This window comes from Dryobates pubescens, chromosome 8, assembly GCF_014839835.1.
Source record: "Dryobates pubescens isolate bDryPub1 chromosome 8, bDryPub1.pri, whole genome shotgun sequence".
Lineage (NCBI taxonomy): Eukaryota > Metazoa > Chordata > Aves > Piciformes > Picidae > Dryobates > Dryobates pubescens.
Window position 1 is genome coordinate 43,650,552 of NC_071619.1, and position 12,820 is coordinate 43,663,371.

The 12,820-nt window shown below is 46.1% G+C and overlaps 1 protein-coding gene across 1 annotated transcript in view; it reads left to right on the plus strand.

The window, feature by feature from the left end:
• TEAD4 (TEA domain transcription factor 4) overlaps positions 1 to 12,820 on the plus strand; it is a 67,221-nt gene that overhangs the window by 35,774 nt on the left and 18,627 nt on the right. Inside the window, exons 5-7 of the mRNA XM_054163919.1 lie at positions 5,804 to 5,868; positions 7,319 to 7,381; positions 11,579 to 11,713. Coding sequence (XP_054019894.1) covers positions 5,804 to 5,868; positions 7,319 to 7,381; positions 11,579 to 11,713 — 263 coding nt within the window. The remainder of the gene's footprint in view (positions 1 to 5,803; positions 5,869 to 7,318; positions 7,382 to 11,578; positions 11,714 to 12,820) is intronic.

Below are 12,820 nucleotides of genomic sequence, written 5' to 3' on the forward strand. Positions count from 1 at the left end.
CTGAAACAGAGAGAGAGGGAAGCATTGAGCCTTTGACAGAGGTTTTGATGCTGAACATTATCACTGTATTTTGTAAGTTGTATACCAAGACAAATCTCACAAATTCTGAGAGGAAGAAGGGCCTACAGGAGAGAGAGAGAGGCCAAAGTCTGAAACTTCAGAAACAGGTTTGCTGAAAAAGATATTTTAAGGTTGAGAGCAAGCATGCTGAGCAGTCAGGGAAGATGCAACATCAGTGATTGCCAGAAGTCAAGGAAGATAAGATGATGACAAAGGGAACCCAGACGTGCTGTACTTTCTCTAGCCTTGAAAGAGCTGCTCTGGGAAACTGGGAAGCCAGCAGGATTTTCTCACCAAGGTTTTGGTAAGAAAAGATGGTTTGTGATGAAGAAAAAGTCTGGTAGTTCTATCTTTACAACTTACATTAAGGATTACATCAGTAAGAGGTGAGTGTCTGTGCATCTTGATGAGAAGATAAGATTAGCCTTCAGAGAGACAAAAACGTGGGGCTGGACACAAGCAGTCCTGTTTCTGGACAAAGTAATGCCCAGGAAGGCATTTAGTGTAAGGTTGTGCAGGGAGGTATGGACTGGGAGAGACCCCAGTGGCAGTGATTTCCATATGCACAATGTGTGAACATAACACACCCTGCTTTGGCCTTGTCATTCTGATGATGTCATTCTGCATATGTTTTGCTTGGTATGCATAGAGAAACACTGATATTTAATGGACAGCTGAGGCGTCCTTAAATTCCCTCTTGTGTCCACATCTGTTTCTCGTGCTGTCTGATGCACAAAGTTCATAGTCTTTGTTGATTGTGATCAACAGTTAACTATATGCTTAGCAAGTTCAGGAGACTGCCATGTTCCAGGCAGCACAGAGAGTTTGAAATGATAGCTGAGATGGCTTCCTTGATCTTTCTTTGATTTACCTTTCACTGGATACAGCTGGATAGTTGCTTCTGTAGTTTTCATTGCTGTGCTTCACAGTTAGGTGCCTGGGCCTGCTTTGGGGACAGAAAAGATTACAGTATCACCAAGGTTGGAAGAGACCTCAAAGATCATCAAGTCCAATCTGTCACCACAGACCTCATGACTAAACCATGGCACCAAGTGCCACATCCAATCCCCTCCTGAAACCCCTCCAGGGATGCTGAATCCACCACCTCCCTGGGCAGCACATCCCAATGGCCAACAACTCTCTCGGGGAAGAATTTTCTCCTCACCTCCAGCCTAAACTTCCCCTGGCACAGCTTGAGACTGTGTCCTCTTGTTCTGGTGCTGGTTGCCTGGGAGAAGAGACCAACTCCCTCCTGGCTACAACCACCCTTCAGATAGTTGCAGAGAGCAATGAGGTCTCCCCTGAGCCTCCTCTTCTCCAGGCTAAGCAACCCCAGTTCCCTCAGCCTCTCCTCACAGGGCTGTGCTCCAGATCCCTCCCCAGCCTTGTTGCCCTTCTCTGGACACCTTCAAGTGTCTCAATATCCTTCTTAAACTGAGGGGCCCAGAACTAGACACAGGACTCATGGTGTGGCCTAACCAGTGCAGAGTACAGGGGCACAAGTGACTTCCCTGCTCCCTGGCACTGAGGTCAAGCTGACAGGCCTGTAGTTTCCAGGTTCCTCCATCCGATGCCACTACCAAGAGGCAGAAACTTCCATGTAGGTTCCCCCTGGAAAGATTTTGCAGAAATCAGAGTTCTTTGCTGTCATCCATCACAGCAGAGAGGCTTTTAGTTCTGCTTTCTTCAGCAACAAGGATGTGGGGAAGTATCAGGCTTAAAGAGATGCTTTATCTGCCTCCTGTACAAGCAGTAATACACCATTACTCGCAGAAAGCCACTCGAAGCTTCAAGGTAGGACTAGGAAATGCTTTCTGTGGCCGTGGGAACTCCTGTGATTGATTTTCCCCCCCTCTTCCTTACACATGGACACTTCCCTTATACTGAAGGGCACACAGGCGTTGAATGGAGAATCAATAAGCCTCTTTATGGACTTCTCTTGAGCAGCACCTTCCTGTATTCAGTATAACTACTAAATACCAGATTTTGCAGTTTGGATTAAGACAGAGTGGGAGCTAAGTTGATGCCCTGGGAAATGTATCTCTTAGAGGAGTGAGAGTTAAAGATAAGAAACTCTCTCATCTTTTTTTGTGCCATGCTTCCAAGGAGAAGGCTACAGGGAGGATAAAGAGCTTTTGGGTGCTGTGCTGCAGTTGGTATGTTGGCTGGAGCTTGATGAAATCTAATGCGCGGTTTTGACAGAGGAGGCACAACTGCTGGCAGGTTCTGGTGACCGTGGCAGGCCTCAGCAGGAGTTATTCTAAGAACACAACATATGATCAGATTACTGAGGGACATTTTACATGGCTCTGAAAAATGAACCATCTGAGAGGTTATGATAGCTCTGCCTATCCCAGCCAAGTGAGGAGCGCTAGTCCTTGCTGACCCTGCAGCCAGGGTTGTGAAACAAAGAGAATTCTTTCCAGGGGCTGTGAACCTACAGGCTACCATCTGCGTAACACATCCAGCTTTGGGGAAGAAAAAAGAAAGACACTGAGGATTTGCTTCTCTTGCAGTTGTGATTCATGGTAATTCAATATGTTCTTGCTGCAGTTGACTGGTCTTGATGATTTACATAGTTCTGTATTTAGTAATTCCTGTGATGCTAGTGTCTTTGTAAGAGTGATCTGATGGGTTTGCTGCCAGGATCTTTTTTAGTTCAGTATACCCTGCCACCTTTCTGGTTTTTCCCTGGCTCTGTGGGGACAGACTTCTGGAAGAGGTCCTGGCAAGTGGGAACTCAGTTCTAAAGCTGGAAGTTTTGGGGATCCACATTTGAATGTTCTCTCTAGATAATGGCTCTAGAGAATTTCTGTAGCAGCTTCTGATGTGTGCGGTTTGTACAACAGCTTCCCATCCCTCTAGTCTTCTCCAGTGACAAGAGACAGCTTTGCAGTTTTTGGTGATGTTGTCAAAGACAGCTAAACATACACTTAGGGAGACACCTCCCACTTTCCCAGGCTTGACTACAGTTTATTGCCCCCTCTCCTCGCTTCCTAGTTTCAGCTTCCCTTGTTTTATTCTCTACAGTACTCAGTCCCTCCTAATTCCGTTTGATGTGCTAGGTGGTGCAGAAGGTTGGGGATACTGCATGAAGGTTTCATCCCTCCAGTCCTTGCTTTTTTAGTTTTGTGGGGGTTTTTGTTTGTTTGTGGGGTTTTGTTTGTTTCTTTGTTTCTTCCTCCCCTGCTCCTTGCTACCCCTCTGTGGGTTCTCAGTTGGCTGCAATCCATTCAGAGTTGTCCCTGTTCTGGCATGGCTCATCCCTAGGCTGCAGCTGCCTCCAAGAGTACTCCTGCCGTGGTGCACAAGAGTATTTTTCCAGCCATGTCCCCAACTTAGTCTGGAGAAGAGGAGACTCAGGGGTGACCTTATTGCTCTCTACAACTACCTGAAGGGAGGTTGTAGTGAGGCAGAGGTTGGTCTCTTCTCCCAGGCAACCAGTACCAGAACAAGAGGACACAGTCTCAGGCTGCGTCAGGGGAGGTTTAGGCTGGAGGTCAGGAGGAAGTTTTACACAGAGAGAGTGATTGCCCACTGGAATGGGCTGCCTGAGGAGGTGGTGGGGTCGCCGTCGCTGGGGATGTTCAGGGCGAGGCTTGACAGGATGCTTGGTTGCATGGTTTAGTTGATTAGGTGGTGTCGGATGATAGGTTGGACACGATGATCTTGAAGGTCTCTTCCAACCTGGTTAATTCTATTCTATTCTAACATTGTCCCTACTACCTGGCTCCTTTTATTCTTTTTCTCCAAATGTGTCTTTTTACATATCTTGCATTTCTCCTGTACCATCCTCCCACGTCTCCTTCTTGCCATTCCTTTTGTGTTTCTCTTCGTAGGTCTCCTGTCCCTAGTGGCTGTTGCCCTTCCTGAAATACATTTGACCAGAGGTAGCTTGTGCTCGTCTGGCTGATGGAGGTTTTGATGGATTGTTTTTGTCATCTGCTTTGGAGATGGCTGGAATCAGCTATGGCTGTCACAGGACTTTTTTCATGGCATCCTCCCACACAGATTATCCCTGTGTCCCTCTGCTGATGAAGTTCTCTGTCAGACTGCACAGTTTAATTTCTTGACATTCATGGAAACACCACAAAGCTCAACTGGAGCTGTAACAAATGTTATATCTGATTGAGAAGCAACTGCAGTGAATTCCAGTGGCTCCTGAAATTCTGAATTCTTGCAAGGATGGCCCATATTTGAGCTAGTGTCTGCAGAGTTTCCAGGGGTTCAAATTGCCAGCAGAGTCCAGTTGCATCATTTAGAGATTTGCTTGAAATTCTCCACTTCCACTTCTCAAGACTATTTTTTCTTCTCTGCTCAGTAACTCATCCCCCTTGCCCCTCAAAGGGTCTTTTTCATGCATATACATTTTCCTTCTTGTTTATTTATGCAGTTTGAGCACCTTGTTGTGTTCTACACATTTCCCACTTCTGATCTCTGTCAAACTGTCTTGCAATGATCTATAGGCTGTCATATATGAGAGAAGAATCAGTGTGGTTATTTCTTAGCTTTCAACTTGGATCCATGTCCAACAGATAGAGGCTTTTCAAGAGCCATAAATATTATTCTTGGCACTTAGGAGAAGATGGTGTGGGTATGTGTCACTAGTATTTAGTCTCAGCTCTGTAAAAATGGTTACATTGGTTGGGGAAGCAGCCAGATGGAAGGTAGCTTCACATCATCTGCTCCCATCAAACTCTTCTAGACATGTCACCATGCTAATATGGAAACCGTGGGAACCGAGGAGGTCAGCGGTTACAGGCTGCACATTGTGTTTCTGGAACAGAGAGAGTTCCTAGTGCGTGTCTAGAGGAGCTGGAGCTGGTTTATTTTCTCAGCTACAGACCTGACTCTTCTCCCAGGGAATGTGGAGAGCTTCTCTAATGACACCATCAGGAAAAGATTAAGGTCTGTAAATGTAAAATGCTTTCCTATCCCTGTGTCTGCTTTGGTTCTGTTTCATGAACCTGGCTGAAATGCACTCTTGGGAATTTGTCCTGGTTTAAGACTCCCTCCCACTGAGCAGGAATGTCTTAGGGTGAGTGGATTTCCTTCTTCTTTTTACTGGAAATCTTAATCCATGTTGACAGCTTCTACACCCTGTGGAAATGTAACTGCAAAGCGATGTGTGTGATTCTCATTTTTATCACTGATTTGAAGTGATCATAGCTGCAACCTGGGAAATAGAGCTTGCATTTCACAGTATCACAGTATCACCAAGGTTGGAAGAGACCTCAAAGATCATCAAGTCCAGCCTATCACCCAAGACCTCATGTCTTGACCATGGCACCAAGTGCCACATCCAATCTCCTCTTGAATGCATCCAGGGATGGTGACTCCACCACCTCCCTGGGCAGCACATTCCACTGACTAACAACTCTCTCAGTGAAGAACTTTCTCCTTACTTCCAGCCTAAACTTCCCCTGGTGCAGCTTGAGACTGTGTCCTCTTGTTCTGGTGCTGGTTGCCTGGGAGAAGAGACCAACCCCCTCCTGGCTACAACCTCCCTTCAGGTAGTTGTAGAGGCCAATGAGGTCTCCCCTGAGCCTCCACTTCTCCAGGCTAAGTTGCTCCTAAAACTCAGACCTCTAGAACATGATCTAGTTCATACCTTTCTAAGATAGAAAATAGCATGACAGAGTCTCCTCCCACTGCTGATCTCTCTAGCTGGATAATTCCATCGTGCATCTTTCCTCTGGGAGCAGAGCTTTGCAAACGTCTCTCTGCATTGTTTGTGTTGCAGGCCGTAACGAGCTGATTGCACGCTATATTAAGCTGAGAACAGGGAAAACACGCACAAGGAAGCAGGTAAGTGTAAATCTTTCCCTGTAAACATTAGTTTCATGGGACCACTAGACATGAGGAGGACTTAAGAGAACAATTTCCTAACTGCTACTAGTTTCTGGCTTTGCTGGAAGGAGGTGGTTGTGCTCAGCTGGTTAATAAGAATGGTGGGAAGAGTCAGCTCGGGCGTTTTGCAGAAGGGTTGTAATGTTCATGGCTCCTGTTGAGAAACTGGCATGTCTTAACCATAGAGTCCAGGGGATAGATAGGTCCAGAGGTGGACCAGTGGGTGTAATCTTTTGTTATTTCATTCCCAGAATGCCTGCATCTCCTCTTTATAAACAAACAGCACAGGCTGTTCAGCCCCTTTTCTCCCAGCTCCCTTCCTGACATGGACTGCTGTCTCTCTTGCAGTGTGGGAGAAGGGGGCCTGGTGCTGGCAAGCCTGATTTTCTTCCTGCATCATTCAGGCCTGGGTAGGGAGGCACAGGGAGGTAGGGGAGGGGGTAGGGCCTGGAGGCCTTGGGGGCTTTGAGGCCTGGGGCATGAGGTCTGGTGTGGGGGAAGGCTTTGAGAAGGTGATGGCCTGGTGAGGCTTTTCCAGAAGCCCAGACTGGCGAGCTGGGCTAAAGATGGATGGTTGGGTATCTTTGCATGTTCTTGTACTGTCACATTAGTTATGGATGGTACTGCCATTTACATTTCCAGTTCTGTCCAGTCCTGTGTGGAGCATTTGTGTTTTCACTGCTTTGGGAAGGGGCAAAGAGCATCTGTCTCGCTCCTTAAGCCCAGAGTAGCTCCCAACCAGATCATGACAGATATTTTCCTCCTGTTAAACAGAGTGTGGTTTTTATTCTTTTGGATTCCAGTGGACACAAGTGATCCTCTACACAAAGAGTCTTTGTTCAGCTCAGGGAGGTGGCACAGGGGATGCAAATGAGTCTTTGTAATTTGGAAATGACAGTCCAGGCTATGCTGGACAAAGAACTGGGAAACCTAGATATGCTTTGGACAGGGAGTTGGTGAACAGCAACCAAAAGTTCCTCCCAACCTATTTATTTTATGATGCATTTCCAATATGTGGAAGTTCTGAGAGTCATTATGCAGTAGGCAGGGATGTGGAGCTCTGGGATATGACCTCCTCCCAGGAGGAGGCTACAATGGGCAGCAAAGAGCTAGAAGTCTCAACCCCTAAATTTAAGGGTGGGTTCTTTAGTTTTTGGGGAGGGCTCTGGCTTGACAAATCTGTTGGAGTTGGAAAAGGCTTTAAGTGGCCCATCTTTGCTGGCCTCCCACCTCCTTTCGTGACACTGGAGTCAGGTTCAGAAAAGCATCTCATTGCTACTTCAACCACTCCCCCTCCCTCCAGACCTGAACACATTCCCTGTTGTGCAGGATGCCTGAAGTGTATTTATTTCTGCAAGCAGCTACCAAGTACTCCTGCAATAAAGATGGATTTTGTCTTTCAATGCAGGTATCTAGTCACATCCAGGTCCTGGCGAGGCGGAAAGCTAGAGAGATCCAAGCCAAACTCAAGGTATGGTGATATCCTTTAATGTTTTAGTAAGACCCCCGGGTCAGCTGTTCCCTCATCCATTCCCTCTTTGAATAGCCTTAAAAAAGGGTGAGATTAGCTACTGAACTGTAGTAAAGTGGGGAGGAAAAGGTACTTCCCAGGAAGTGTTATGCAAACACTTGTATTGTTGTAGTCTGAAAGACCCTTAGACTTGGAAGTATGGGAAGAGTGTTTATCTGAGGAGAAGTATTTTATGCTTAACAAATGCTAACCAGTAGTCAGTTCTTGGTGTTGTGGTGCCCTTGGGAAAAGGTGGCCTTACAGTTACTTCAGTACTAGTTCCTCTTCTGCTAGTGGTAGTGGAGTTGTCCTTGACAAAGTGTTCTTAGTTGGCCTAACCTTTGAGAGCAATCTATAAAGCCAGCTGGCATCTTCTTAGGTGAAATGGTACCAACTACACAGATTTTGTCCCTTGATTAATTCAGACCTGATTTGAGGAGGCCTGGGCTAATGAGTGGTTGACTACTTGTTTTACTTTCTATTGGAAGAGTTCTGCAACCACACTTGGCATTTGTTTCCACTCACATTTGAAGCAGGGTGGTTTATGTCCTCAGACTGCATTGACAGAAATGTCACAAAGGTCAAGTTTGTGGGTGACAACTGCACCAGAGGGTGTCCCATGTTAGAGTGTCAGCTGTCTAGAAGGGGCTCACTAAGCAGGGTGTGAGGTGAAGTCCTTGTTATGTATCCATGAGACAGACAGAGGACAAAGGAGTGTGCTGCTCATCTTGATTTTGTGTGGCAGTAAGTGATCTGGAGGCAAGTGTGGTTGCTTCCCTGGTCTTCTAAGCTTCAGCTTGAGAGCCCAGTCTAGCCCTGACTGTTGAGTGGGTGGCTGTTAGTATGTGCTTCCTCTTGACTGGGTGACTTCACTGGGCACCAGGAGAAGCATACTCTCTCTGTGAACACAGTGTCACTCAGGATTGCACATGGAGCTTACTATTTAAGCAGTCTCAAACTGTGCCAGGGAAGTTTAGGCTGGAGGTGAGGAGAAAGTTCTTCACAGAGAGAGGAATTGGCCATTGGAATGTGCTGCCCAGGGAGGTGGTGGAGTCCCTGTCCCTGGAGGTGTTCAAAAAGGGATTGGACTTGGCACTTGGTGCCATGGTTTAGTAGTCATGAGGTGTTGGGTGATAGGTTGGACTTGATGGTCTTTGAGATCTCTTCCAACCTTACTGATTCTATGATTCTGTGGGTGAGCTGTTGGCACTCAGTCTCGAGCAGTGCTGAAGTGTGTGCATTTCTGTTGCAAGCAGTGATTACCTGTGAGTTACGACTGCAGCCCCACATCCCATCCCCAGCTCTAGTTCAGAAACTGGTTTTGTGCCTGGCATCAGCCCATTGTGTTTCCAGCTGTGGTGGTAAAGAGAAGGAGCCACAAATTACAACTCTCTAATTCTGTGCTTCTAGGTAGAGCTGCCTAAGCTTGAAACCTGTGGTGCTGTTAAGTGGACAATTCAGGTGGAGGCTGCTTGAGAGGGGAGTTAGAGTGAGCAGGAAACAACAACTGCACAGGGTGTTAAAAGATTTACTGCTGCTTACAGCTGTAACCTTGATTTCGTTCCTTGCATATTACAGCTCTGGGACTTGGCATGATTGAAAAGCCAGTCAGCCGAGCTCGTATCCACTTAGTACACAGGAGCTGGCCAGTGTTTTTTCTCAGGGAACACAGGTGTCTCAGGGAGCTCCATGGAGCCATTGCTTGTTCTCCTTTTACACCACCCCAGGCCATGCTGTGAGCTCTGCCCCGCTGCCTGCAGTGAACCATTCCCCAGGCCCAGACTCTTCCTTTCTGCCTGCAGAGGCAAGTCTGTAGTACTGATTCAACTCATTTACTTCTTTGATTTCTGTGATCATTTTCAAAGAGCAAGGAAATGAAATCACAGAAACTGCTGTCCTGCTTCAAAGTTCCTGCTGGTAGCTGTGTGCTCTTCTATCACTGTTCATTTTCAGTAGCAAGGCTGCATTTTCATGTTTATATCCTAGAGATCAGAGCAGCTACATGCTGATTTCTCAGAGCAATTGCTATGATGCTGATGTCTACACACAAATTGGGGGGGTGTCTTCTCTAAGGGTACACAGTGTGTGTAACAGAGGTGGGAAAGGAGGGTAAAGCATGGAGAAATACCTGTTCTCAGAAATCAGAACTTTTCCATGCCTTGGGTGGCTAACAGAAATCGCTGTTGGTGAAATCACTAAGGAAAAAGGGGGAAGTTGTGTTGTGGTGATGATGATGATGTATTTTAAATGCAAGCATTGTGAATGTTTGGTAAAAACCTTAATTCCCTTTTTTCCTTGGGGGAGGTGCAGGGTGTGGGAGCAGTGTTGGGTTTTGGTTTTCATACTGGAAACTCCATACAAACCAACATAGAACTTTTAGCTGAAAGGAAAGGAGATGTCTTCAGCAAAAAGAGGCTTTTTCCAGCAGCCTGTCAGGCATCTAAACCTGAAAACCACAACAAGGCTAATGGATACAATACTAATACTTTCTTGCTTGTTCAGGGATTTTTTAACATTAACAGTTCCACAAATAAATGCATCCTTCCCATAAACTCAGGTATAAATTGAGGTAGATTAATCCATTTTTTCAGTGAGAGGCTAAAGGGACACAAAAAAATCCTTGTGCTGCAATGGCAGCTATGAAATGGTTCTTATGTATGGCACAACAAAAGGAAAAGGAATTCTTACCTTTGAGAATGTACAGAGTTCTGAAAGTATTCCCTGAGGCCTCATTTAACTGGATTCTGAAGAACTTTACCACAGCTTTGGAGAATCATAGGAATTTTCTCAGGAATCAGGATGTTCCCCTTCCATTCAATTAAGTGATACTAACAGGAGTCCTAGATCCTGTGCAAAAGAAGACATGTAGGGTTTGTCCATTCCTGCTGACCATTCCACTTAAACATTACCATTGATCCTTGAGCTTTTAGGGTGTCAGGGCCTGATAGGACTAGGGGGAATGGAGCAGAAATAGAAACAGGTAGATTTGAATTGGATGTTAGGAAGAAGTTGTTCCCCATGAGGGTGGTGAGAGACTGGCACAGGTTGCCCAGGGAGGTGGTGGAAGCCTCATCCCTGGAGGTATTTAAGGCCAGGCTGGATGTGGCTCTGGGCAACCTGACCTAGTGTGAGGTGTCCCTGCCCATGGCAGGGGGGTTGGAACTGGATGATCCTTGAGGTCCCTTCCAACCCTGACAATTCTAGGATTCTATGATTTTTGTTGCGCCTCTTCCAAATGGTTTTGTGTAAGACACATCAGGATACCAGAGTTCTGAACTTTAGAAAACCTTGGAGTAGAGAGGTTCGAGAGAATGGAGACCCAAGGTTGAGAAATTACTGCAGCTCAATCAATCCAAGTGGGAACTGAGCATTGCTAAAGACAGCAAGAGCTTACCTCTTCCAGCAGTTTCTCCAAGCCATACACTCATCTGTGGCATTGCCATTGTAATGCAGTGTTGGAAGGATGAGGATTCATGGTAGGGGATGTAGAAAGAAAGGCAGAGTGTTTCTGTTTGCCTGTTTATTCCCTGGAAGGAAAAATGAAGAATGCCATTTGTTTTAAACATATATCAGATCCCCTAGCTGCTGCACTGTCATTGACTGTGTGCAAGTCCACAGCCCTGTTCAGACAGAAAAAGCAATGTCTTTGCAGATGTGCCCTGGGATACTAAGATTTCCTGTTTCCCCAGGGATGGGAATAAAAATGTCAACTCTAGCTGAGACTAATGCATTCCCAAATTGAGGAAGTGTTGGTGGTGACAAACTCCTTTTGAGAGCTTGTTCTAAGAGGTTTTTTGATAAGCAAGAGTCTTCCCTGTTGAATATTAGTAGCAATGATTAAAGCACAAGAGTCAGTTAGGGCTATACTTCCCGTGATGAAACGTTTCAGCTGTACAGCTGAAAGCCTTCAGAGGGAAAGGATAAATGCTCCACAGTTGCTAAACCAGTAACACCAGGATTTCAGAACTAATGATTTATCACATCTGAAGTTACAGTAGTGGCTGAAAGGCTTGGATGCTTTGATGAGTTCTTAGGACACTTATTGGTGAGTCTGCTCCATGGAAGCTGATGAGAATCCTGGCTGTGCAGCATTGGACCAGGCAGCTTGTTGATCATGATAATAATTCTGTGTTTTTCTGTTTCTGCTTTTGTGCATAGGATCAGGCAGCTAAAGATAAAGCCATGCAGAGTATGGCTACAATGTCATCTGCCCAAATTATCTCTGCAACTGCCTTCCATAGTAAAGTGACCTTGCCTGGTCTCCCACGGCCAGCCTATCCTGCTGTTTCTGGGGTGAGTGAATCAACATCTTGATGGAGTTGAGGTTAAGACATTTGAGTATTTGAAAAGGTGTTGGGACTTGCTCAGGAAATCCTGAGAACATCAGGAAGAATAGGCCAAAAGGCTTTGTCTGTGAGGAACAAATCTGTCTTAACGGCTTCAGTTGTTTCAGTCTGATTCTTTGCTCTCCTTGGTGTAAAACATTAGAGTTTCACTACAGGGGGGTAATTTAATGACACAAGTGAGAAACCAGTTCAGGATCTTGTTGGATTAAAGCCATTTGGGCCATCCTGACCCTTTCTCAAGCTTATCATCTCCAAGCTCATCCTGAGTGCTTAGATAATGAACAGGTGGTGCTTAGATAAAATCCTTAACAAAGGAGGATTGTCACATCCCCTAACCTTGGACCTGGGCCTAGTTGGCTTTTCCTGAACATTGATTTCTGCCAAAATACTGTGGAGCTTTCCTGGGGAAAATGGTCCATCCAAGAGAGTAGACATCATTAAAGCCTCAGGGATGGAGGTACAAGGTACATACATGGAGTTTAATATTAAAACCCGCTGTTGGTTCAGTTACTTGCATGTCACTGCTAGTAGTGTGCATAAAGAAAACAAAGAACAATCAGCACCTCCACAAGGGTGAAACCAAGAGTGTGGAAAGAGGAGATATAGCTCAGGCACATCTTTAAAAGTTTTTGAGCTTGCAGTTTCCTTCCTCATCAAAGAGCAAGACTTAGTCTTCATCTCTGTGCTAAGAATGGTGACTTTTACCTTTAGGGAAGTCATTGTGCCCCTGTACTCAGCACTAGTTAGGCCACATTTTGAGTACTGTGTCCAGTTCTGGGCCCCAGTTTAAGAAGGACATCGAGACACTTGAAGGTGTCCAGAGAAGGGCAACAAGGCTGGGGAGAGGCCTTGAGCACAGCCCTGTGAGGAGAGGCTGAGGGAGCTGGGGTTGCTTAGCCTGGAGAAGAGGAGGCTCAGGGGAGACCTTCTTGCTCTCTACAACTCCCTGAAGGGAGGTTGTAGCCAGGAGGGAGTTGGTCTCTTCTCCCAGGCAACCAGTACCAGAACAAGAGGATACAGTCTCAAGCTGTGCCAGGGGAAGTTTACGCTGGAG